Genomic DNA, 27,944 nt, shown 5'->3' on the forward strand with positions numbered 1-27,944 from the left:
ATGCTCTACATGGCCAGAGGCTACATACCAGTACCACTGTGAATCTGAGTTCTTAAACTGATCACATGGTCAAAGGTATAGCTTTGCTATCATAAATAGATGAAATAAAAATAACACGGGAAAATACTCAGGAATATTATTCTACCAAAGCCAAAGTGATGCCTATATCATACACTTCATGGTCAACGGTTCATACCAATACCCAAGTGATGCCTATGTCATACACTTCAAGTCAGAGGTACAACCTTGCTATAAAAATAGCGGATACAACAACTCGAGAGGATAACATGGAAAAGCACATAGCACATATAACACATAACATACAACTGTTTCTACATATTAAACTCACCGTGAATTAACCGGGGGTGAAAATAATAATTTCGGCAGCACTTCGGCTCTAAATATGACTTTCGTCGTTGAAAACCGGGAGTTTTCTTGAAAACCGGGCTCTGCGAAGGTAGAGCTTCGAAACCGAAAAGATAAATTTTTCGGGCTTCTCGGGAATCTCGGGGCACGTTTCGGGCTTTGGAATTAATCCCGGGGCTTCGGGGAAAGCCAAAATACCAAAAATATTGAGAAAGGGTGAAAAATTGGCAATTTCTCCATTTTCCTCGGCAAGGCTCGCATGCCTTGTATTTATAGGGCGAGGGTCGGCCGATCAGAAGGGAGGAGTCAGCAGCAGCGACACGCGGCAGCAGTAGAGCGAAGCAGGTGGCAGGCTGCGAGGCCTCGCGTCGGACGGGTGTGCGAGGCGCGTCGGAAGGCTACTGGTCGCGAAGTTGGTCGAATCCGGAAGCGACACGCGGGTACTGTTCATGCGAGGATGAGTCATGGATCGGACACGGGGATTGAACCGCTGCTCGGACGAATCAGAAGGCGACATTTCAGTGGCTGGGTCTTCGACTCGGACACGTGGCGCGATGACTCACCGAAATCAGCCTTATCCTTGCGAGATTTCTCGAAAATTGTGCCCCGACCTTCTAAAATCCGTAACTTTTACATACGGGCTCCGTTTTTGACGTTCTTTATATGCACGCGTAGAGAAAATTATGCTCTACAACTTTTGTTTAGACTTCGTCAGAAAATTATGACTTTATTTTTATATTATTATTTTTAACAGACCGGGACTAGTAAATCCGTTAAAAATTCATAACTTCTTCATCTGACGTCCGTTTTCGTCAGACTTTTTACCGTTGTACTGCTAATGACGAGGCCTTCGATTCTCGTTTAGGTTGTGTCGGCTAAAAATCACTCAATCTAAAATTCGAGTTTTTAGCTGTCTACTGTTAAGCTGAAACTTGTAAAAATCATAACTTCCTCATACGAAGTCAGATTTTGGCCTTCTTTTTATCGAACTTCTTGGTTTAACGAATACTACGACTTTCATTTAGATCACTAAGGCTAAAAACTAGTTTATCAAAAACTCACTTTTTACGTCATTTGGCACCGTGCCGGTTTTATCGCAGATCTTCGATTGGTCATAACTTCTTCGTTATAACTCGGATTTCGACGAGGTTGTCGCCTACGTGTTTCTAACGAGATTATCTACAAATTTCAATAATAAAATTTTACTTATTTCAAATTTTATATTTTCGCTAAATTTCACTATTTGGCTTTTAATTGGAATCTCATAAGACTTCCAATAATTTGTGAGTGATTCTAAACATAGTTTTACTTCATTTCTAGTAAAAACTATCTGTTAGAACTCAACACTCAATTTCACATAATATTTCATAATATTATTAACTTTTCAAATTACATAACACGATTTCAAAACGTGTATGTTACATTTAACCTTTCAAAACATGGTTTTGAAGAATCAGATTTCACATGTGATTGAAATCGATTTTGAAACTGATTTTGATAACCAATATTTGAACGTTGATAAACTTGTGAACCTTTAGAAAATCGCTTTTGATTAGAAATTTAAGTAAAATTCTTTTGTCCATTTGATTGAAAATTATTTTGTGAAAAACTTTTGTTTTGATGATTATGAACAAAATTCCTTGATTGTTGATTTTTCACAAAATTTTCTTTGGTTTGATTTTGTGAATTAGATTTAGCTTTGAATGTCGAATCTTGTTGTAGACTTTTTGCAACATCTTTTTGTGATGAACTTTTTGACAAATCTTTTTGTGATTGAGCCGGTGTTTTATTTATAAAAGACTTGTTTTGATGATTTGTCTGAACTGTTTTGCACTTAATTGATTTAGATGATTTATTTGATAAAACATTTAGTTTCTTTCGTGACTCAATATTTTGCCAATAAACCTTCTTCCTCGCTTTGGTCATTAAAATCCCAAGTTCTTTTGAAATCTTTTCAATCGTTCTTTGAAATTTAAAACCTCTTGATTTGACTTTTGAGAAATTGTCTCTTTTGTTTGATTTTCATCTTTTGTTTTGTTTGTTTTAACAACCCAGTTTCTTTGTGATTTTTGTCTTTGAAAAGTGAAAGAATTATTGTTTAGATTATTTTCGACAATACTCTGATTTGAGAAAAATCCTTCTTTCGAAGCTTGCTTGTTATCTTCTTCAACAATTTTGTTGATTTCAGGTTTGGCCTTTTCACCATTCCCTGACGTAACAAACACCTGCTTTGCAAAGATAACTTCATCGGTGCAGACGAAATTTGGATAGAAAACCGAATTTGTTTCAAGATAATGAGAACCTTTTTCCTTCTTTATTGTTTCGAACTTCTCAGATTCCTCATAAACCTGATCAACTACTACCCTTGATATAGTTGTTTCTTTCGAAGTATCATAATTATCATCATCAATGTCTGTTTGACAATCTTCGACAGTCACATGGTCAGGATCATGAACTTTTAAAGTCGAAGGTTGGTCAGTGTTAATTTTAACCGAAGAATCATAAAAAATTTCTTTCCCTTTAGCCATTGAAGTGACATTAATGATCGATAACTGAGAACAGTTAACAACTTCCTCCTCCTCAATTTCACTAATATCATCATAATCATCTTCAATATCAGCAAAATTGTTTTGAGATTCAGATGTTGAATTCTCAGTTCTTTTCAAAAATTTTGATTTGTTCGTCTTTGGTCAAGATCTTATTAACAATATCAAAAAGATCATTTGCATCTAAACATTCATCAATTTTCACAATTCCATATGCATATCTATTATCAGGAACTTTATCAAACTCAGAAATTGTCATCTCATAGTCGTAAGAAGTCGAGTCAATTTCCTCCCTTTCGAAAGATAAGGAAGGTAAAAGCTTCCTATGTTGTTCTTTGCTAATTTCACATGAATGATGCAAAGTAGTTAATTGACCATATAAGCGTTTAGCTGAGTTAAAGTAAATATTTCTTTGTTTCAACAAAATCTTATTGTCTACACTCAAACTATCCCTATCACAGATAACGTTCGTTATTTGTAAGTCTAAATGATCTATCTTTGCTTTCTTTGACTCCAAAATCCTTTATGTTTCTAGCAGTTGAGTACTAGACTTTTTAGCATCATTACTAGCATAGATAAGCAAATCATTAACATAAGTAATTGCATCATCAAAATCAGATAAAATCGAATTGTATGCATTTGAAGGAATGTTAAATGATTGCAAGAGAGAACGTACCTGAGATGTCATTGGTGACTTGTGAGTTGATGTCGAAACAATACACTTCCCAGTAACCTTCGCTTTCTCCTCTTCCTCATACTCTGCGAACATAGCCCCATGTGTAGGGTTTCTCATCTCTTCGTCATCAGAACCTGAGGACCAGATTTGGTAGGTTCCTTCTTCGTCATCCAAACCCTTGGCTACAAGCGACACTCCCTTTGTCTTAGCTCTGACTTCCTCCAGCCTTTCCACATAATAACCTTCATCTTTAAACCTGTTCTTCTTCTCATATTTCTTCCTCAACATACAATCGCTTGACATATGATTCGCTCCATTACAGTAATGGCAGTCGAATCGAGAGTCTCCTTTGAGCTTTTTCTCCACCTTCGCATCTTCAGCTTTAATTTCCTTCTTTTCCACTTTCTTCTCATCATTCCATGACTTCCCATAAAAGTTTCCTTTTACTTCACTTATTCGAGCCTTTGCATTGAATGGATTTCTGTAAAACTTCTTTACTTGATTTTTTTAGTAAAAAGCTACAGTTTCGTGATCAGAGTTGATGATCATACCTTCGTCTTCCGAATTCTCTTTCTCAGCAATTTCTTTCACAATCTCTCTTCCAGCAACCTTCGACACTAGAGCTAGTGGACCACCAAGACTGATCTTAGATTCCTCATCTATTTCATTAACTTCAGATTCATGTGCTTTCATCACATTGTAAAGATCATTCAAGGAGAAATAGTCGAGACTTTGTTGTGCCTTTATCATGAGACTGACATTTCGCCGTTCCTTTCGAAGTCCCATGATAAAAGTGAGATTGAACTCCATTGCTGATCTTGTTATGCCAACTCTGTTACACTTGAATATGAGCTCATTCAGACGATCATAATAAGACTCAATTGTTTCTCCTTCCTTCTGCTTAAACTCTCCCAATTCCAACAGACACTGTTTGACTGAACTGATTTTTGTCTTTTCACTTCCTTGATACTTCCCCTTCAGTGTATCCCAAATGACTTTTGAAGTTTTACAGTTGCACACATAATTGTATACAACTAGAGGAAGAGCACCTCGAAGTTCACGCATACATTTCTTTTCATTCTTCTGTAATTTCTCAGCCTGTTCTGTAACATTTTGATTATTGGAAGAAGTTCCAATACCTTGAACAACAGGAGGAGGATGAACATCGCTTGTGATGTACTTCCAAAGATCCTCATCTATTCCGTTCAAAAAGTCCTCCATACGATCCGCCCATTGATCATAGTACTCTGTAATCAACATCGGAATTTTGGTTGAAGAACCAAGAAGATGCGAGAATGAAGTCATGGTGATCATATTGAAGTTTGCCATTGATGTACGGATGAATATTAGGAAAAGCTTCAATTAACAATAATTGTTTGACAAAGACTTCCAGAAAGCAAACACTGAATAATCGATTAGACAACCTAAACACAGAATCGAATTAAATCTGAAGATCTATTATGATTTTCAGAATCAAAAGAGAGAAAACTTTTGAATCCTGAAAGAGAGTCAAAATACTTTTGAAACTTGAGAAAATCATATCTCAATAGAAAGATTCCTGCTCTGATACCAAATGTAGTTACGATTTAATCGAGTATGAAAAACGAGATCAGATTCAAGTATGAAATAAGAACACAAGATCTAAATAGAATCTGTTTGGATCATTTATGCTTTCGGAAGTATAGAGAACAATATAGAGAATACATTGTAAATTCCGAAGTTCTCCTCTTACTCTGGTACTCATCACCTATTTATAGGGATAGAGAAAGAATACAAAAAATATAAGGGACTGACACACTAAAAACCTTCGATACAATGTTCCCTTATAATAATCTTACAAACAAAACATTTGATACTACAAAAGACATAGACGACCTTTGACACCTCACAATAACATTCGACCTCACCACCAACAACTCGAAAGGATTATAAAGCTCTCAATTGGAAGATGAATATGTTGGTTCTTCATACATAAGTTTTCTCGACTTCTAAATTCTAAAAGATGATGACAGTACATGAATCTACAATGAAGCCTTTACTTTATCAAAGTAAATGATTGTCTGAAGAGCATGAAAAGCTTGTCAATGTTACCGATGAGAAGATGGATGCTGCCTTGAATGAGGTCAAGGAGCTTAAAACTTTGATTCTTTCTGATAATACAGTTCATAATCAGAAATTGATTGATACATTCAACAATTTGGTTATAAATTATGATATTGAAGCTAGATTGACTGATGTTGTTGAAAGGAATGATGCACATATCACTTCACTAAAGGAGGAATTGGTGACTATAAAACATGAATTGGTCAAGAAAGTGGATGATTTGTTACTAGTCAAAGGGAGGAATTTTGAAATAAATGAAAGGATTTTGAAGATCAGTGAGCAAAAGGATGCTCTATATGTTGACTATATCTCAAAGCTTATGGATGTTAAGCTTAAACCCTTATACTCCAAGTTATCAATTAGTAAATGTGTTACGAGTAGCAGTACTACTTCGCAACTTGGGGAGATAGAGTACGGATAACTATTGAGAATCATTATGTGGTTACCAATATGCAGAAGAAGCTTAAGATGGCTAGAAAAATTATTCTTTGAGAAGAACAAATGAAAAAGAAAATGGAAGGGATTAAAATGAAAATTCCTATTTCTACTTCAAGATATGACATTGTAAAGATAGTTCATCATATTTAAGTTGATCCCAATGATACAGAAACAGAAAAAGAAGCTCAGAAGAAAAGAGATGAAGAAATGGAAAGGCTAAAAAAAAATTAAATCGAATTGGATCAGCAAGAGGTGGAGAAAAGAGATAAAGATGCAATAGATGCAACTCTGAAGGAAGTATGGCCTGAATGGATGGTGAACATAATATTGAATGAAGTTATCAAGAATGTGAAGAACTATTTGCTTAATATAAGATCCTCTTTCGTAGTAGAAAATAAGAGTGATTGCCAATTAGATCTATCTATGACTGGGAACACTTTCGTATTCAGATACTTTCCAAATAATGTTGGTGTTTCCTTAACCAATAGTAACATGAATAAGAAGCTTTTTAAGTTCTACTTTTTGCAATCTAGGCCACAATACGAAGTATGGAGTTTAAAGAAGATTTATGTGATCAAATAATGTGAAGTTATGGAAGTTGATGGATTTGTAAACTACAAATTTAAAGCATTGCGAGGAAGCTACAATGAAGAATTTATGTTTTCTTTTTCTGATTTATTGTTGATGAATCCACATGATTAGCATATGATGTCCACCACTTTTAAGAAAGAAAAGACAAATTATGCAAATCAACTTCCACGTTTGAAAAGAATGACCAGAATCTATTGTATGGAAATTTACAACATGGATGTGGAAGTGGCTAGTACTTTGCAAAAGAATACAAGTATTCGGCTCTCAAAACAACCTGCTAATGTTGATCAACTGGAAGATGGATTTATAAAGAATGAACCTTGAGGAGTAGTTTACAAGGTGCATGAAACCAGAGATATGAAGAACTACATAATGTTTTTACAAGAAAAACACTGTTACGGATCTGGTATACTTACGGGTATTCTTACGAAAGCTAAAATATGTAAGATAAACTCAAAGCGCGATATCAACTTTGTATCTGATATGTTACGATGGTGGATAACAGTTTGGATCATACTTAGAATTGTTCCTCAAGTTCTTGAAGAATTCAAGTGAAGACAACTTTCACGACTCAACACAAGGGGGGTGTATGGTTAGGTCTCGTATTTTGTAGGTCTTGTGTTTGAGTATCTATGCGAAAGGTTTCACCGTGTTGTATTTTGTGTTGTTCAACTTGTAAATGCGAAAGCAAGTTTCGTTTCATAGTTTGTTATTAGGCTTCGCAATGTTGTTTACTTAGCTATATTGACAACATGTAACATCCTGATGTTCAGGTGCTTCTGAATTTATCCCTATAATTCTATTTCATGTCAAATTGGTCCCTAAGTCCAAGAAATATGCTTTGAAGCCCTAGTGGTAGTTTTTTAATTTTGGCAGGAGGAGTACGCCAAGCGTACATGTGTGTACGCTGAGCGTACTAGGGCACACCCTAGTACGCTGGGCGTACACTTATGTACGCGGGGCGTACTAATGTCAGGAGGAAACCCTAATTTTTAGGGTTTAGGTGGTATTTAAGCAACATTATGCCTTATTTCTCTCCCTACCTTTTCAGCCTCTACATCCTTTAAGACGTTTTTGCAAACCTTAGCCCCTTTAGTGTGTGTTTTGAGCTCAAGAGTGTGTTTTTGGTGTGTTAAAGGAAGCAGAAGTTGCATCAAGGAGTCTTGAAGTGGAAGCAAGCTTGTGGATCTGGGATCTTTGCCTTCTTGAGAAGCTCTAGAAGGTATAAAGTCTATACCTTGATGTCTTTGTTGTTAGATCCCATTTTTGGTGTTTTATTTTGCTTTTCTTGTCCCAAAGGTCCCATATTGTGCATGGTTGGTTATTGTCGTTTTGAGTTGTCCTTCCAGACCCTAAGAGGGGTCCTAAGCCATAAAAATGAGGTCCCAATTGCTAGAATTGTTTCATGAATCTTGTAGAAGGTCTTAATGGATTAAGACCTTGTGTTATGCACTTTGTGGACTTATAAAGTCATAAAGTTGGAAACTTTATGACTCTAGGGTGCATTCGGATCGTGGATCTGAAGTATGGTCTTGAGTGCTTAAGCCATTAACCAATTAATGAAGTATTTGGGGTTGCGAGGTTACGCCGTGCGTAAATGGGAGTACGCCCCACGTACTCGGTCAACCGCCCCTATGGTGGTCTTCTGCGAGGCTTCACGTACGCTAAGCGTACCTCCGGAGTACGCCCTGTGTACTCGCATGGGTCAGCCTTGTTGAGTTGACTCAGTTGAGTTGACTCGGTTGGGTTGACTCGGTTGACTTAGTGGGTTTGAGTAGCTGACTTTGACCAAGTTTCACTAAGTTGACCTTCAGGGCCTTTTGGGTATTATAGGATTTTAATGGAATTGGTCATTTGGTGGGAATAGGTATCGTTTAGGGAGCTGAGATTCGGAGTCGGGCCTATATGTTCTCTTCAGTTTTCGAAGTGAGTTTTCCTCACTGTACTTTTGGGTCGAAGGCACCAAGGCCGACTCTTTTGGATTGTTATCCTGGTTTATCGCATGTTATATGTTGTAGTGATATGTTAGATCTGTATCCTGGTTTATAGGATGATGCTATACTTAGTGATCTGTTAGATCTGTATGGTTGTCTGTATATGCTAGCTATGGTTTGATATGGTATATGTTGATATGTGATGGTGTGTTGGGTTGAGACGGTCTTGCTATGTGCTCAAGGCTAAGAGACCCAGGGCGTCCCGGATAGACTGCAGGCCAGTAGGGCGTACCAGTCACGCCGAAGGCCCGGAGAACGTTCCAGATAGGCTGAAGGCCCAGTGAGGTTTACCAGTCATGTTGAAGGTTCTGCGAGCGTACCAGATAGACTGCAGTCCGGTGGGGCGTTCCAGTCAGACTGAAGACTCTGTATGCATGTTGTTTGTTGTTATTATTATGATTATGTGTTGTGTTGGTACTTTGGGGGAAACTCACTAAGCTTTGGGCTTATAGTTTTGGTTATGTTTCAGGTACCTCAGATGATCGTAGGAATGCGAAGGCGTGATCGTGCACCTCCTCGTGTTTTGATTTATGATTTTGAGAAAAACTTTGATATTAAACATGTTTTGAAAACAAAATTGTAAACAATGATGATTTGTGGATTGATTTTTAAAAGTTTAAATTTTTCATGAATTTTATGGATGTTACACAACTTGTCTTAGCTTAGGTTTTGTAACTAATTGGTTATCTCCTAACCGACTCTCTTGTTATGTCTTATATATAAGGGATGTTAGTTAGATAGAAAATATCTTTTGAAAGGTTCTTACGTCATTTTCTAATTGAGCTTCTTACTCTCTAATTGAAAAATCAGATCACACTTACTTGCTTGTGTTCATTAAATTTCTCGTATTCAAACATGATTTTTGTCTTCTAGAATCTAATCGATCCTACAATTACAATGTGTATCTTTGGTTATCCATAGTCAAAGAAGCTTATGGTTTCCTGTCGTTTCACTTTTGATGAACCATCGCTCTTCAAGGCTTCAAGTTCTCCGGTTATTTAGGTTGGACCTTCTAGTCTTGATGGTGACCCTGAGACTAATCACCATGTTTTGACGAACCGGTTAGTGGATGAATTCCTTCCTTCCCATCATCCAAACATGTTGTAGAGGACATGGTTGAGACTTCACCCACCCAAACGGACTCGGATTACATTGTGCTAGTTTGTATTTTGGTCCATTTAGAAATAACTTGAAATTTTTTAGGGTAGCCCAATTTTTTTCCGATATAAAACCGCAACATAAAACGAATTTTTCCGAAAAAATTAACACAACTAAATTTTTTTGAGGGATATCCCGGGATACCCCGGGATCCATAATGGATCCGCCTATGCTTTGAGGTAAAACCCTTGTAAGCCCGATCCAAGCTGATCAGTCACGATCTACATATCCCTCTAGAAACGAAAACTAATATTAAGGTTTGCTATAAGAGAATATTATTATTTTCATCCCATTAAAAATTACATTTTTGTGAGAACCTCTTACTGTTTAGCAAGAAGCAAGTAATATTACTATATGAAACATGTCTGCTGGAGTGTTGGCAAGATAAAAAACGAATAGAAGTCAAAACAGCAGAAGTGGTGTCGATTTAATGTAACAAATTAAACCAATATATTAGGGGAAGATAAAGGGGAAAAAAATATTAAATTATAGTATGTTTCTCTTTTCTTGAACCAGTCCAGACTCCAAGAGTCCATGCCCGCCGTCCACCTTCACATATAACCCACCCACTTCGATTTCATCAAAACTATTCTTTCATTCATCTCCACAATTCAAGATGTTGATACACATCGCGTTGGTGGTTGCGTGCGCCGGAGTATTCCTCCTCCTCTTTTTCTTCTTCCAGCACATGCGCTGCAACCCAAAACCCACGCAGCCAATCGCCGGAGACTCCGACATTCATCAGCGAGATAATCAAGTCAACACCAAAAGAAGATCAAGTTACTACGGCTCCCAACGTGGGATGTCAACAAAACCTCTGTTCAGTTGGTCAGACAACCCTTCACTCATCACCGACGCAGTGGAAAACGGTTGGTCACGATTTGCTTTTACTGAATACATCTCCTCCTCGTCCCTCCGGTCAAACCGGTTTCTACTCGGCTCCTGCGCTTCCGGCGGTGATGTCAGCGGCGAAGATCGGGCGGAGGAGGTGGAAACCAGTTGGGAAGTTTGCCAGGAATCCGCTGATTTCATGCAAAAAGTTCGGCTAAATTCCGGATTAAAGAAAATCGCGACAACAACAACTACTTCAATGACAGCGGCTTCAGTGATTAAATCGGCGTTGCCTTTACCTGGTCCGGCGTTGGGGAATCCATCGCCATTCCCGCAAGAAGCGTACTTTGAAATTACTATTTTGTCAAACTACGATGATGAAAACGGAAGTGATATCAACGGAAAGGGAAGGTTAAACACGGGAGAAGGGGAAAATATAAAACTAATTCAAGAGAATGGGGTAAATGACAAGGGCTTGCATGCCATTTTTGAAGATTCGAAGGGTCCAAATTGTACAAAGGGTATAGTTGAAGGGAAAAATGATGTGATTGTTATGCTGTCGGTGGGTCTTACTGGTGAAGGTTCTGTTCCGGTGAAACTTCCGGGGAGTTATCCGGGATCCGTTGGCTTCAATTCCGATGGCTCTATTTACATAGATGGTACGCTCTATTCATTGTTTTTTTGACCTTTTGTAGAGTTTAATTCCAAAACCATATATTATATATAGTAATCATAACAAGTTAAAATAGCTTTTCAACGACATCGAGACACTAGTAAAGGTCGGTTATTTTCTCATGGAAAAGAGTAAAGTATATTATTTTTTATTGTTAATGTAAATAAAATATACTGTTATTTTTTTGAAATTTGTCTTTTTTTAAATCTCTATGCTATCTCAAGAATATACCAACCACTCCAATAATCATGTCTTAAGATTTCATATCAGCTGTTTGCTAGTATAAGTGATGTAATTTATAATTTCTTTAGTCAAGACAAAAATAATATTCTTGCTTCGTTTTGATTTTGTTTGAAAGTATATATAATATAACATAAAGAAACAATGGGCTATGCATCTAACAACAAACATGTGACCCACAAATACGACTTCTTTAGTTCAAAATTTTCGAACACTTGGAAGACTGCCAAATTATTTATTATTGTTGTTGTGCCTACTTTCCATGTCGTTCGTTTTTTAATAATTAGGATACGAGTTAAATAATGCTCTGATCATTTGCATATTATATATTTTGTTTCGTATATGATCCTTTTGGTCTTCATTTTATATTATGTTATTACGTAATGATCATATCAGGCTTTAATATATATTATTGAGTAATATCTTTATATTATTGTAAGCAAATAAAATAGTTAGTTTTTAAAACTATTTTACTTAACGATTTGGTGTGTAATGATGTTGTAGGAACGAAGCTCGAAACTGAATCAGAAATAGAAACATGGGAAAAAACAGATACGGTGATTGGTTGTGGGTATAACCCAAGTGAGAAGAAAGTTTTCTTCACTCTAGATTCAAAACTAGTGCATGAAATCCATTGTAAGGGTGAAGAATTTGGGAGTCCACTCTATCCAGCACTAGCTGCAAATAGTGATGTTATGGTGCTTGTAAATTTTGGCCAAAGTATCTTCAAATATGCACCCGCAAATTTGCAAAGAACCCAAAATCCTTGCTTCATTGGACCAATGGCAAATTCTACATCGTTAGGATATGAAGACAGCAAAGAGCTTTTTTCAATGGGAATATTAGATTCACAATATTGGTTGAATGGATACGCGACAAGAAGTGGACAATATAATAGTAATGTTAATAAAGGAAAGACAAAAGATTATGATGAGTCGTCTGAAGCGGACCTTTTTGAAATCGTGATAGATAGTAATACTTACAGAAAATCACCAATCACACCCTCCTAGTCCAATATGTTTCATATCTTCCTTTGTGAAAATTGATTTGTTGTGGCCAAGTATATAATTCAAAGCCCTACATTAAGGAATATTTCATTGGTTCTTTTAGATGAGGACTTGGCTTGTATTTTTTTGTTACAAGATATTTAAAGCGGATGTAGATACAACATTGAAATTGGCTAACCATGCAGATTCATTTGGTGTTTCATTGTTTTCAAGGTGTTCGTTGTATATTTGAGTGGAATTGCAGTGAAATAATTTATACTGAAAGATAACATTATTATTATTATTATTCAGAATGGTTCTTGTAGGATATTATAGGAGTGTCAAGCATGTGATTGTTTGCAAGTGACATTCAAGTTTATCATAATTTCATCGTGTTTATATCACTAAAGAAAAACGAGTATTAGCGGCGACAAAAATCGTCACTAAAACTTAGCTTTGTCACCGGTAAAAGTATTAACGGTGACAAGTCGCAGCTAAAGAGTCGGCGGTACTGCCCCATCTGCTCAAAATGTCGTCGCAAAAAATGACGTCGCCGGTAATAACTTTTATCGCCGCTAATAGGTTCTCTCCGGTAATAAGCATGTGTTACCGATAGTAGTGTCGTCTCTAATAGTCATTTTCATTTTTTTTAAATTCAGCCCATTTCGGGTGAAAAAAACCGATACGTAACCACATCAATGGATAAAAACACGAAAATATTAGATGCAGAAAAAAAATTACATAACAACATCTAATTAAGTACCAAAGTGTTAAAATTCCATACAAATACCAAAATAAACAACAAAAGTGTTATTAAGTTGTTTCATAACAAGTCTAACAAAACACCAACTAATCTGACGAACCATCTTCGATCTCCTCGTTTCTTCCTTGATCATCATTTGGTGGTTCACCGAATGAAAAAAAAACGCATAAAGTTCCTCTCTACATGCCAATTCGTTGAGCATTGCACGGAGATTTTCCAACTATATAATAAATAACAACATATATAAACTTAAAAGATAAAGGGAAAACTGTAAAAAAAATCCTTACATATTGGCCTCATAATCGATTTAATAATTATATCTGTCTTTTATTCAATTATGTCCAAAAAACTGGAAATTGTATTCAGTTTGACCCTTTTACCGGGTCAACAGGTATTCCAACTTTCAAAAATTATACATTTGGCCAAGATTTCTAATTTTATTACAAATTTGGTCCAAAATTTACACTTTTGGCCCATATTTTAATTTTAGTACAAATTTTGTCCAAAATTTAACCTTTTGGTCCAAATTTCAGATTTTGTTAAGAATTCATCATAACTTTACTTTTTTACAACTTTTTGGTCTCAAAATTTTGTTTCGAATATGTTTCTTCTCTATAGTGTCATATTTATACAAAAAAAAACATATTTTCACATAAAAAAGTTTTATATTTTCTATTTAATATTTTTTTTAAATTTTTGTTTGTATACGAAATACCTATTTATAAAAATAGGTACTTATTAAGTACCTAAATATATACAAATCCGTTTTTTTTAATATATACAAACACGTATTTTACAAAAATGAAATGTATATAAACACCTATTTTGTTATAAAGACATTTGTATACAAACACATATTTATAAAAAAATATATACAATTACCTATTTCATACTAAACGTATTTATAAATATGATTTTATAAAGAAAAAATATATTCAAAACAAATTTTTAAGAAAAAAAAGTAGCAAAAAAACTAAAGGTAGGATGAATTCATAAGAAAATTTTGAAATATGGGCCAAAAGGGTAAATTTTGGACTAAAGTTTTAATAAAAATTAAAATTTGGGCCAAAAGTGTAAATTTTGAACCTAATTTGTAATAAAAGTTGAAATCTGGGCCAAAAGTGAAATTTTTAAAAGTTGAATGACCTGTTGACTGGGTAAAAGGGTCAAATTAAACACAATTACCTGGTTTTGGGACTTAATTGAATTAAAAAACAATATAAAGAGTAAGTCGATTATGAGGCCAATATGTAAGGACTTTTTTTGCAGTTTTTCCTAAGTTAAACTATCAACATAAACAAAAACTACAAAAGTACATTGCTATTTTTAGCACCTAAATACAAGAAATACCAAAAGTACATTGTTATTTCTTACACTTAGGACATTAAAACAATTACCAAATCAACATGCATTTTTTTTATGCCAAAGTACATTGCTATTTTATATTAGGGACAAAAAACCAAAGTACATTGTTATTTCTTGCACTTGGAACATAAACATAATTACAAACACAATTACCAAATCAAGATGCATTTATTGATCATTATATAGATATATGAGACTTTGAAATTAAATAGTGTTGTTTTACAAGAAATGGTAGCTTACTTTCTATTTATCTTGTTCTAAAGAACCTTAAATACATAAAATACCAAAGTGCTTTGTTATTTCTTGTAATTGGGACAAAAACAAAATTACCAAATCAACATGCATTTATTGATCATTATATATATATATACATATATATATATATATATATATATATATATATATATATATATATATATATATATATATATATATATATATATATACACTAAAGACCTAATATTTTCATCGATTTGACAAGAAAGTCCTAAACTTTAGTTTTTTGACAGTAAAGTCCAAATTACCAGCAATTTTTGACACTTTTACCCTTTTTTCCCGGTTAGCAGGTTATTAGGACTTTTTTGTCAAAAAAAATAAAGTTTAGGACTTTCTTGTCAAATCGTCAATTAGGACTTTACTGTCAAAAAAATAAACTTTAGGTTTTTCTTGTCAAATCGTTGAAAATATTGGGACTTTAGTGTATATATCACCATTGTAAAAGTTTCTTCTTGCTTCGCCGCCAAATCTTGAACTAAAAAGTGGGAACAAATTATACAAACACAAACAACAAATGCCTAGTCAAAAGGGTGTGAATGTTGAGAAGGGAAAGAAGGGCAATTTCGTTTTTTTTCGGTTTCTTATTTCTCCATTTTTGGGACTACAAAAAGCTAACACAACACTGGTTCTTTCTTTCTTTCTTGATTATCTCCATTTTTTTCAATGTCGGTTCGTTGAGATTAAAAAAACTATTTAACAAGAAGCATACGTTAAGGATTTCAATAGGATCCAGCTGACTAGAAAATGTTTCAATAACTCTTACGCTTAAAGAGTATCATACCATTAAATTTCTAACAAAAAAAATGATATATACACTAAAGTCCCAATATTTTCAACGATTTGACAAGAAAGTCCTAAACCTTATTTTTTGACAGTAAAGTCCTAATTGACGATTTAACAAAAAAGTCCTAAACTTTATTTTTTTGACAAAAAAGTCCTAATTACCGACTAACCGGGAAAAAAGGGTAAAAGTGTCAAAAATTGCCGGTAATTTGGACTTTACTGTCAAAAAAATAAAGTTTAGGACTTTTTTGTCAAATCGATGAAAATATTGGGACTTTAATGTATATATATATATATATATATATATATATATATATATATATATATATATATATATATATATATATATATATATATATAATGATTGGAAAATTGAAAAAAAATCCTAACATATTCGTTAGGGATGAGCATTTGGACCGGGGAACCGACCGAAACTGGTACCGGAACTGGAACCCGATGGAACTGGTCGGGCCGGGACCAGGACGATATTCTTGTGGATTTTTTAAACCGGGAACCGGTGGAATCGGCAAAAAACAATAGAAACGGAAAAAACTGGAACTGTATGTTGCTATTTATCGATGACCGGTTCCAACATTGAAGAGACGACAAGAACCGGCGGTCCGGTTTGGTTCTTAATTTCGGCCGACTTCGGTTCCCGGGCCAAGTCAGGTTCGGGCCGGTTCTAGCCGGGTCGGTTCCTTTGCTCATCCCTAATATTGGCCTCATAATCAATTTAGTCTTTATATCTTGTTTCATTCAGATAAGTCCCAAAAATCAGTTAATGTATTCAATTTGACCCTTTCACATAGTGAAAGGATCATTCAACTTTCAAAAATTATAATTTTGGTCCAGATTTCAAATTTTATTACAAATTTGGTCCAAAATCTACACTTTTAGCCCTGATTTAAATTTTATATATATATATATATATATATATAGATATATATATATATATATATATATATATATATATATATATATATATATATGTGAGATATTGTAATTAAATGGTCTTGTTTTAGCAGCGATGGTTGTGACTGTGGTGGTGGTTGTGATGGTTGTGCAATTGGCGGGATGGTAGAAGTTTTTCGGCCGATGCCTCTGATATGGACACACCGAGAACCTAATACTTTCTCGAAACAATCTTGAGCGCGTGTTAAATCTATTTCTCCCATTTACCCTTCTATTTGTTCTAAGAGCTCTTACACTAACTGATTATGTGTTTTCCAAAAGTTATTAACAATTTAATATAAATAAACACATAATTATATGATAAAATTATAATTAAATATTTACGTATTGTTGCTCGACTATATCACTAACAAATACACCCTTCTTATCGGTATGAGCAACGTGGAACGTTTCAACTCTCTTCAAGTTCTTTTTAACATTAAAAATTGGATTATATTTTAAATAAATAATTACATATATCGTACGTTACCTTTTTTTAGCAAGTACTGTTATACGAGCTCGACCCCCATGGCTCACGGACGTTTGCAGTTCACAGACTTTTTTGTTTCTTTTCAAAGCGGTTATGTGTTCATATGTTTGGAAATACTCAATTGTTTTCCTCCAATTATCAATATCTATATCATCATCTGAGGGGTGGCTAATGATCTCGAGATATCATCATACCCTCCAACTTTCAAAAAATATATTTCTTTTGCCAGCTTTACAAACTCTAAAACCTTTTAATAAAGCCGCCTCAAAAATCTCTAACAGCATATCACTCTTCGGATTCAGGCAAACCCGATCAAAATCAAACATTTTCTACAAAAACAAAAAAAAATAGCTAAGTAAAAACCCGTCATAGTTAAACATGTAGAGTCTATATTTGTTGTGAGATGAAGAACCTTAGTTAGTGTCTTAAACTGAGATTCGTATATAAATAGTGAAGGTCTTCCCGACTTTATTATTTAATGTATTTACAAGGCACTTAAGTGGTTTGTACTTTGATGTCAAGTCCTAGTATTTTTTTTGGTTTCGGGAGTACCCTATAAATAAGGTAAGTATTGTAAGTCTCATAACAACTTTTTCACACTTGTACTCGTAAACTTTCTCTGTACTCATTCTAGAATATATTGAGTGTAAACCAAATCTTATTTAGATCTTCATGTTCTATATTTTTATTTACTATCGATTGATTAAATCATAAATCAAAACATATTTCCAATTGGTATCAGAGCTTGAATCTACACTTCGATAGAAGAATCTTTTTCATGTTTTCATATGATTGAATCGATCTTTCCGATTACATTATTCCGCAAGATAGAAATACAATTCATCGTTTGATCGATTGTGATTAATCCATTATGTGTTTGTTTTGTCAGCCGATTTAGCATCCGATTCATTTCTTTTAAAATAAAAATCCTCTTTCTCCTCAATTTGATGGAAAATCTCAACGTCAACACCATGATGAATTTCGCGAACTTGCTTGGATCTGCTACCAAAGTTCCAATATTGATCCCTAAGTACTACGATCAATGGGCGGATTGTATGGAAGACTATTTCAATGGGATCCATGAGGATATTTGGTATCTATTGAAATTGTACCGTATCGTGCTGATTAAGTTGAAGCTGTGGGAAAATGCAGGAGCTGTTGAGGACAAGATCGCACAAGGAAACAAGAAGAAGGAGAACGACAAAAGATGTCTTCGTGAACTACAAGGACCTTTTCCACCTGTTGTTTATAAATATGTTCGAGGTTGCAAGACAACGAAAGAGATTTAGGATACTTTGAAATAGAGGTATCAAGGGAAAGAAAGAACCAAAAAGAGCCTTGTGACACAATGGTTTTCGGAACTAGATGATTTTAAGCAAAAAGAGAGTGAGACTATTGAAGTGTATTACGATAGGTTGAATGAGCTTATCTTCAAGTGCAACAAATATGGAGTTGTTCGTACCACCTTGGAGTTAAATCTTACCTTCGTTTTGCTACTGTGAAAGGAATGGAGAAATATTTTTCTCATGATCAAGACACAAGAGAATTTCGATACCTACTCGTTGTCAAATCTCTATAACATACTGAAGGCACACAAGTCAGGAGTGAAATAGATAGCAGAGGATAACAAAAGGAATTTTAGAGGTCCAATGGCACTAGTCTCCAAGAAAACTACGAAAGAGATTGAGTCTGATGAAGAAGCAAAAGAAGGTGAAGAAGGTTTTCTACTCAAATCTGATGACAAATTGTTTCCTATTATTCCAATAATAGGGTGAAGAAGTTCTACAAGAATCCAATTAGTGGGAATTTCAAGAACAGTTCAGAGAAGAAGCTAATGACAAACTCTGGTGCAGGACAAAAAGGTGTTGAGAAAGTGGAGAAGAAAGAAGAGGAGAAGAAGATAGAGAAAAAGTTGAAAGGTGATTCTGGTTACAATTTTAACCACTGTAATAGCTACAATCATCTTGCGATAGACTGTATGTTAAGGAAGAAGGAGAAAGTGAAGGATGAGTCGTACTACTCGATGAAACTAGAAGAACTTCGCACAAAGTCCAAGAATCATTCCTTGGTGGCGAAAGGTACTAATGATAATGAAGGTACATATCAAATATGGTCCCCTGGATCCGGTGATGAGGAGATACGACATCCTACTCTTGGAGTCTTATTCGCAAAACATGAATATGGTTAATGTGGAGGAAAGAGCTTGTTTGATGTTGATGAGGAAGATAGTGACTGGGAACGGATGCAGAATGTGAAAGGAGAAGAGAGTGAAGAAGAAAATGAGAATCTGACTGGTAGGTGCTTTGTGACTACTGCTCCAAAGTCACCATTGACCGCAAAGGCACACGATTTTCTTGTTTCTCTTAATGTTCCTTTAAATTCTTACCATGCTATCTTATCTGACTTTTATGATACTTGTTCTTACCTGAATGATATGTTTATCTCTATGAGTAGCGAAGCGGAGAAATCTAAGTCCTTACATTATGAGGCACGTAATAAACTTGGAGGAAAAGAATAGTAAAATAGAAGGCTTAGAGTTAAAAATTACGAACATTATGATTGATAGGGATTTGATTCGAATGGATAATAGCATATTGGTAAAACGGAGAAACATTTACTGTAATAAAACTAAGCGTCTATATGTAAAACTAGCTGACCTTTATCATTCATCGAATATATGTAAAGAACAACATAGGAAGCTACTCCCGTTTATTACTTTGAAAAGAGCATTAGTGGACGAGACACCTTTTGATTGCGAAAGTAATGTAGCTGATTATGATACTATTCCCAATGATTCGTATGCATATTGTATTGTAAATGTTAATGAGTGTTTGAATGGAGATGAATTAGTTGATATTGTGAATGAGACCTTGACCAAAAACGAACAAATCAAAATTTTAAACAAGACTGAGAATTCGATACAAAGTACTCAACAAATTTTTGCTGATATCGAAGATGATTATGACAATATCAATGAAATTGAGGAAGAGTAATGTGTTGATTGCTCAAAATTGTTTGCCATTACTGTCACTTTGTTACCTAAAGGCAAAGAAAATGTTGATTCAACAACAAAACTAAACAATGATTCATCTTCGACAACCAAAGTCGATGTTTCGCAAGAATCAGTCATTGTCGAGGACTTAACAAACAACGAAAGTGATAGTGATGATGATTATTGTGAAAAAGAAATTCCACGAGTTGTTCAAGCTCAAGTATTTAAGGACACAGAGGAATTTACAAAGATTTTGAAAGAAAAAGGAAAACATTTTATGGAACAAAATTCAGTTCTTTATCCAACTTGCATTAAAGGACTTCCCAACCAAATTTTCATTACAACAGGGAATGGTGACAATGTCGATCCAAAAATAAATGACTTGTTAAAAGATGATAATGCAAAAGTAATTGATGAAGGTTTTTACTCTAACCAAAATGTTGTGGAAAATGATTTGAATAAAAGGTCAAAAGTTTTTCAACGTCAAAAAAGTCAAAAACTTTTTTCCAAAGAAAATAAAAAGAACACAAATAAAGTTTGGGTTGTGAAAATAGCTAAGCCTAATGATGAAGGCAAAGCAAAGAAAAACGATGAGAATTCTTTACCTAATGATTTAAACAATAAAAAGGCAAAGGCTCAATCTTTCAAAAAGGATGAAGAAAAATCAACTCCTAAAGTAGCAATTTCCAAAACAAACGCTCAAAAGTAATATTATTGGAAGAAAAGAAAAGATTCTCAAAAAGAAAAGAAACTAAAACAAAAGTCATCACAAGGACCTAAAAAGAAGTTTTCTCAAAATTTTAAAATTCATACTTCAAAAGAGCTTTCGAAAGTTGTTCCCAAAGTTGTCAATAAAAATGTTGTGAACGAAAATCAAAATGGGTTTTATCAAAAGAAAAATGTTGTTCCATACTAAATTAAGGTAGAAAAACCTAAAGGTCCAAATTTTGTTCAACGAAGTGCTCAAAAGATTTTTTCACAAAATCATGTTCCAAGAGATGCGCAAAGGAACTTTTCACAAAATCAAAGGAGTTTTCAAAAGGAATCTCATTTTGGATATCAACATCGGTATCAAAATCGTTTTCAACAACATCCACAAAAACCATTTTCTCAAACGAATTTTACTAAAATGACAAACGTTTTGAAGAAAAATGTACCATTCAAACCTGGCGGTCCACGTTTTCTAAATCCTAATTCAAGGCACAAATTGAATGTTTCAGTGTCACGGGCAAAAATGAGAGGAAGAATTTCAATCTAAAAAGTATTCTCAAGAACAATTCCAAAAGGCTTATGAGAATTACTAGAACGAATCAATGAGTGGAAGTATTTCGTCTCAGGAATCATTAACGAAGCCTTCAAAATGGAAAGAGGATAAAACAAAGAAGGTTGTTTTTTTAGAAAAGGGTTGAAAAAGAGAAAATCAAAGTTAAAACTTCACAATTGAATGATTACATTTTTGTGCCTAAAACGAACAAAGTTGATTTAATTGACAAAATCAAAACGAAAGTTCGTAGTTGGATCTTTAGTTCTGCAGAACACGCTACATTCCACACTAATGTCCAAGGACCCAAAAAGCCTTGGGGAACCTAAATCTCTCTAATTGATTGCAGGTACTATGTGATGAGCAATATGACAAAAATTGGTATATCGATTGTAACAGCCAAAAGTTCACAACAATTTTTTTCATTTTTTTATTTAAGCAAAATCCTCCAAGTATCATAAAACCAAAACAAGAAATCCAAGGTGTATCAATATAATTATCCCAAAACAGAGTATCAAAACGTGGAAGTCATAAAATATCTGCAAGCCGGAGTGCATAGGCATGCCTTCGCCTTCCCGCCATGATCTGAGGTACTTGAAACACTTTTAATCCACAACTGTAAGCATAAAGATTAGTGAGACGTTCCTAAACTATCCATATAACACAACATAAGTAAACAGTTATGGGTTATCTGCAACCCTGGAGATTTTCAGCAATCCCAATGGGCTAAGAACACGCCCTGTCGATTATCAGCATGTTCAGGGGTTATCAGCTAACCTGGGGATTATCAGCAATCCAGGTGTATCAATAATGCAATTCAAATATAACAGCAAAAAACAATTATGACCCAGTTGGTCATAGACATAAATACCACACAGGTAAAGTAGTGAGAAGCCTCACCTTGCAAATAATAGCTAAAATACGATAACTCTCATACACATGGTAGACAGGAGAAACGAAATAGCTAACAGCGGTAAAGTCATACCTTATCAGCCTACACCCTTAAAACCCTATTTTAAACCAAAAGTTAAACTTAGTCAAAAAGTCAACCATGGTCAAAAGTCAACCATAGTCAACTTCAGCCACTTGTTACACCATGACCACCCATAGGTCACGTCGTGACTGAAATTTTAAGAGCTGAATGTTTAACATGCTGTTTGGTTGGGACCTCTGAATTGCTGTGCTGAATTATTAAAATGACCATTTTACCCTTGTGTTTTATTTTTTATCGAATTCAAGTGTTTGTTTAGAAAATAACCTAATAAATTTCTTAAATACGTATTTAAAAAAAATATAAACACCATATAAAATCCAAATTTAGCATAAATCAAAATTAAACACAAATCCAAATCAAACATAAATATTTTTAAATCCACGAAATCATACTAAAATCCAAATAAAATCCTACAATTTTAATTTGACCCCCAACTATGAATGCATGTCGCGGTCGCGCCTTTAAACAACTGTGTGCAAAGGTCGGGGTACGGTAGTGGCGTGCGTCTCAAAGAATCCACATGTTTGTTTGACTATTTGGAAAAAATATTTTCTTATTTAAACATGATAATATATTTTTTATAACTAAACAAAATACCTTCGATTCTAGTTCCCATTCTTCTTTGGAAATATTGAAGGTGTTGGTTGTTGAATTGTACACATTGCTGGTTTTGTTTTTTTACTTCAAAAAAGCACCAAACTTTGACTTTAGGTAGTCATAGCGGTTCTTCATTTGTTTTTGGTTGGCAATAAAGTTATGTTCAATTTTTAATGTTTCAGCTACATTCCTCCAAGATAGTGCTTTCAAACTACTCCTTTCCCGTCCATTGACCGTAACTTCACGTAAACAAGCTTCTAGAATCGTTTTCTCTACACCTTCAACCTTCCAACTAATCATATCCTTCTTTTCTCCCATTTCTTAGATCAATTCAATAAAAAAAATTTATGTTTTAGCAACAAGTTAAGCATTGCAAATACACATTTTCAACAACAATTTAGGCAATACAAAGGCACATTTTCAACAACTACTTCAACAAAACAAATGCACAATTCAGCAAAACTAATGGATATTTCATGATAACAACAAGAACATATATGATTTCACTATAACATCAAACACAAATATTATGTCAGCAACAACATTTCAGCATAATACTCAAACATAAAAACATTAAACATAAAAATTTGAGTAATAAAAAATCAAACATAACATAAAAAATTCAACATCAACATTTCATCATATCCATTGAACACATTCAGATTCGATCATATAACATCAAAATCGAGCATATAACTTCAAAATCGAGCATAACATCAAATATTGATTTTGATTGAACAAATCAGAAATTGATAGCATAACAATTTCGATTTTTAATTTTCAAGTTTGAGGGGAAAGAAGGAAGAAACAGAAGAAGAGAAACGAATTCGATTTTAAAAGAAGAAGAGAAACAAACCTCTTGCGTCGGCGGACGAACGAGTTGGAGACGGAAGACCTTGCGGCGGCGGCGGAGGCGGCGTTGCTGGGTGCAGCGTCGTCGACGATTTGGGTGGGCGGCGTCGTTTCAGCGGCGTCGTCGGAAACTGAAGAGAAGCAGACGCGAAGCAAGCAGACACGAAGGGAAAAAAAGAGGAGGCAGTCGATCCTGTTTAGGGCAAATAAGAAACGCGCGTCTCTTTTTTAATTTTTCAGACTTTGTTTAATATCTGAAAAATAATAGGCATTTTTAATTTAAGAGGTAAAAAATAATATGCAAACAAACGATCTGAATCTCAAATTTTAAGACATTGCCTCTTAATTTTGTAATTAAGAGGTAAAGAAACAGGCCCTAAAATCACTAACAATCATATCGACTAAACAACTCCCCCTGGTGCCCTCAAGATTCCCTCTAAACCTCATACTGATCCTATACTTCCAGTAGTACAGGCCCATACTACCTTCCACACCTATCCGTAGTTGATTTAGATTCCTTCTCAAGGTTTTGAACGTCAAACACTCTACTTTCTACGTGCTCGAAAAGCCACATCTAAACCCTGAGAAATACATCTTAGTTACCCGCCCAGCTACCTCTCTTCGAGAAGTCTCTGCTAACCTTGACAATGGCTCCATGTAAATCGATTTCACATAATCCGGACTCAATAGACATTCGAATAAGAGATTCTACCCCAAATCCAAGACCAAATAAGGAACAGGAAGTAAGGCTAAACCAATAGTTCTAAGGCTATAAAATCCTGACTATGTACAACCACACAATTTACACGAAGTAATTAGAAATCCTAACTTCAACTCTAATAGAGCTTCCACAAGTAAACTCCTAGGCTATAAGGCATAACATAGTGAGGCAACGCTATCATAAAACTCCTGAGGGAGCCTTAGCCTAACAACTAGTATGCATATCTATCAGCTCAAATACAACAACTACAATACAACATATAACATAGTTATGGACATTTTGGAAGATCGCTGCGTCAGGCTCCAGCTAACTGTACACTCTACTTTCTTTGTTCCCTTCTGCAAGCTCATTTATTAAAAAGGTTTATAAAACTTTCAGATCCTTAGTTTGAGTCTGGAATCCCATGAATGTTCATCCAATTCTCTCAAAACCAAGACGTTGATACCAACTTGTAACAGCCCAAAATTCACAACAATTTTTTTTTTCATTTTTTTATTTAAGCAAAATCCTCCAAGTATCATAAAACCAAAATAAGAAATCCCAGGTGTATCAATATAATCATCCCAAAAACAGAGTATCAAAATGAGGAAGTCAAAAAAGATCTGCAAGCTAGAGTGTACAATCATACCTTCGCCTTCTCACGATCATCCGAGGTACCTGAAACACATTTAATCCAAAACTGTAAGCATAAATCTTAGCGAGTCCTTCCCAAAATATCCATACTACACAACATAAATAAAAAAAACTATGGGTTATCTGCAACCTTGGGGATTTTCAGCAATCCCTATGGGCTAACAACATGCCCTGTGGATTATCAGCATGTTCAGGGGTTATCAGCAACCCTAGGGATTATCAACAACCCTAGTATATCAGCAATGCAATTCAAACAAAACAACAAACATGAATTAAGACCCAGCTGGTCAAAGACATAAATGTCACACAGTTAAAGTAGTAAGAAGACTCACCTCGTGAATAGAAGCTAAAAATACGACAACTCTCACACATAGGGTAGACAGGAGCAACAAGACACCTAACAGCAGTAAATTCATACCCTATCAGCCTACATCCTTACAACCCTAGCTTGACCCAAAAGTTAACCTTTGTCAAAAAGTCAAGCCTGGTCAAAAGTCAACCATAGCCAACTTCAGTCAATTGTCAAGTCGTGACCACCCATAGGTCACATTGTGATCAAAAAAGGACAAAATAGTCGACTCTAGCCATTCTCACGACAAGACAGGATAATTCTCACGTCGTGAGATCTGTCCTTGACAGCTTCGAGCATTAAGCTCATAATCCTTTAAGTCACTCCTTGACACATTCCAGAGGGTCTTACCCAACCCTAAAGACCATAAAAATGATGGCTTTTCAGTCATGCATGTCTAATGCATGAAATGGACACTAGCTAGGTCAATAAGAAGGAAAATGGGATCAAGACTCATGCTTGGAGTCCAAAACAACACCAAACCATACATCTGATACATATCCTAGGGAAAATGTATCAATAATCCATGAATTTGCTAACTTTATGGATCCCATGCATGCTATCCCACCCAAACATGAAAAGAGAAGCACAAATCTTAGATCTAGCATGCATAATAGATAAAGGCAACAACTTTAGGACTAACAATGGTCCAAAAGCACTGCAAGATGAAGAGCTAGTAGCTTGATGGCCAAAGGTATGCTCCCAAGGGGTCTTCTTCTTCTTTAAAGAGCCAAAAACCACCAAAAGGTCTCTTAAGATCAACAATGGAGGATATGAATGATTTAGGCTGGAAGGATGTGATGGAGGCTGAGGGTTTGCAAACCCTAGCCTCCCATTTCTCTTAAATAAGGAGTAAATCATGGGATTAGGGTTTTCCATACATCATGTCGTGAGACCCTATCTCTCACGTCGCGAGCCTTAAAATGGCCACGTGTCTCAGACTAAAGTCACATCGTGAGACCCTATCTCTCACGTCGTGACGTTCCAATTTTGGGGTTTTCATTCTTATTTAGCTCAAAACACTGAAAGATCGAGTAGATGCATTAGATGTTACATCGATAGTGGATGCTCGAGTCACATGACTGGAAGGAAAGAGAACTTGAGAGATTTTTGAAAGCTTGAGAATGCTGGAGTGGCGAAGTTTGGGAACAACAATAAATGTAAAGTCAAGGGATATGGGAAGGTGACAAATGGAAATTTTACTGTAAAAAGGGTCACTTACATCGAAGGTTTGAAGCACAACCTTATAAGCATTTCCCAACTTGTCGTTGGAACTAGAAATCAAGTTCTTTTTGATGAAGAAGAAAGTATGATATCAAACAAAGAGAAAAATGAAGTTTTGTTAAAGTCAAAGAGGAAAGGATATATGTTCACTCTTGACATAAAACCTATAGTTGGCATTCCCTTTGTTTGGTTGTTATCGAAGGCTACTTCTGACCTCAGCTGGCTTTGGCATCGAAGGCTTTGTCATCTCAACTTCAAAAATCGAAATAAACTTGTCTTAAATGATCTTGTTCATGGTTTACATGTTTTGAAATTTGACAATGATTCTTTATGTGCAGCATGCGAACAGGGAAAACAACATCATCAAGATTATCCAATCGTAATTGATTCCATGATTTTCGAGCCGTTGGAACTTCTACTCATTGACTTGTGTGGTCCTTCGACTATTGAGTCTCTCAATAAGAAGAAGTACATACTTGTTGTTGTTGATGATTTTTCACAATTTACTTGGGTTTTCTTTCTTAGAAAAAAAATCAGAGACAGCTTAGGTGATGATCGACTTCATAAAAAACATTGAATTGAGTTTGAAGAAAAAAGTTCATAGGATCAAAAGCGATAATGGAACTGAGTTTAAGAATTAAGATCTAGATTAATTTTTGATGACTTTGGGAATCTCCTATAATTTTTCATCTCCTTACACACCATAGCAAAATGGTGTTGTAGAAAGGAGGAATCGTAGATTATGCGAAACAGCTAGAAGGATGCTCACATATACGAATCTACCTTAATATTTATGGGCAGAAGTAGTGTCTACATCTTGTTTTACACAAAATCATGCATTCACTTATCATCGCTTTAACATAACACCTTATGAAATCATTAACAACAGGAAACCAAATGTAAAAATTTTCAGTGTTTTTGGTTGCATATGTTTCATCCTGAATCTCAAAGATAATCTTTCCAAATTTCATACGAAAGCTGATGAAGGAATCATCTTGGGATATTCACATAACTTTGTCACATATAGGGTGATGAACAAACGAACCAGAAGAGTTGCAGAAACATTCAATCTCACCTTTGACGATTACTAT

The 27,944-nt window shown here is 35.0% G+C and overlaps 1 protein-coding gene across 1 annotated transcript; it reads left to right on the forward strand.

The window, feature by feature from the left end:
- Positions 1 to 10,325: 10,325 nt before the first annotated feature.
- On the forward strand, positions 10,326 to 12,831 carry LOC145108517 (uncharacterized). Its single transcript, XM_079045558.1, has 2 exons — positions 10,326 to 11,362; positions 12,121 to 12,831. The coding sequence occupies exons 1-2, from the start codon at positions 10,489 to 10,491 to the stop codon at positions 12,624 to 12,626; spliced, it is 1,380 nt and encodes a 459-aa protein (XP_078901684.1). The 5' UTR covers positions 10,326 to 10,488; the 3' UTR covers positions 12,627 to 12,831.
- The last annotated feature ends 15,113 nt before the right edge of the window (positions 12,832 to 27,944 follow it).

This window comes from Lactuca virosa, chromosome 4 (assembly GCF_052849685.1).
Source record: "Lactuca virosa cultivar CGN04683 chromosome 4, Lactuca_virosa_CGN04683_v6, whole genome shotgun sequence".
Classification (NCBI taxonomy): Eukaryota; Viridiplantae; Streptophyta; class Magnoliopsida; order Asterales; family Asteraceae; genus Lactuca; species Lactuca virosa.

What these genes read in the sequence shown, in the direction of transcription:
- LOC145108517 (XM_079045558.1), top strand. Translation starts at nt 10,489, where the DNA reads ATGTTGATACACATCGCGTTGGTGGTTGCGTGCGCCGGAGTATTCCTC. An exon ending in TGGCTCTATTTACATAGATG is followed by an intron (nt 11,363 to 12,120) that starts GTACGCTCTATT and finishes ATGATGTTGTAG; the next exon opens with GAACGAAGCTCGAAACTGAA.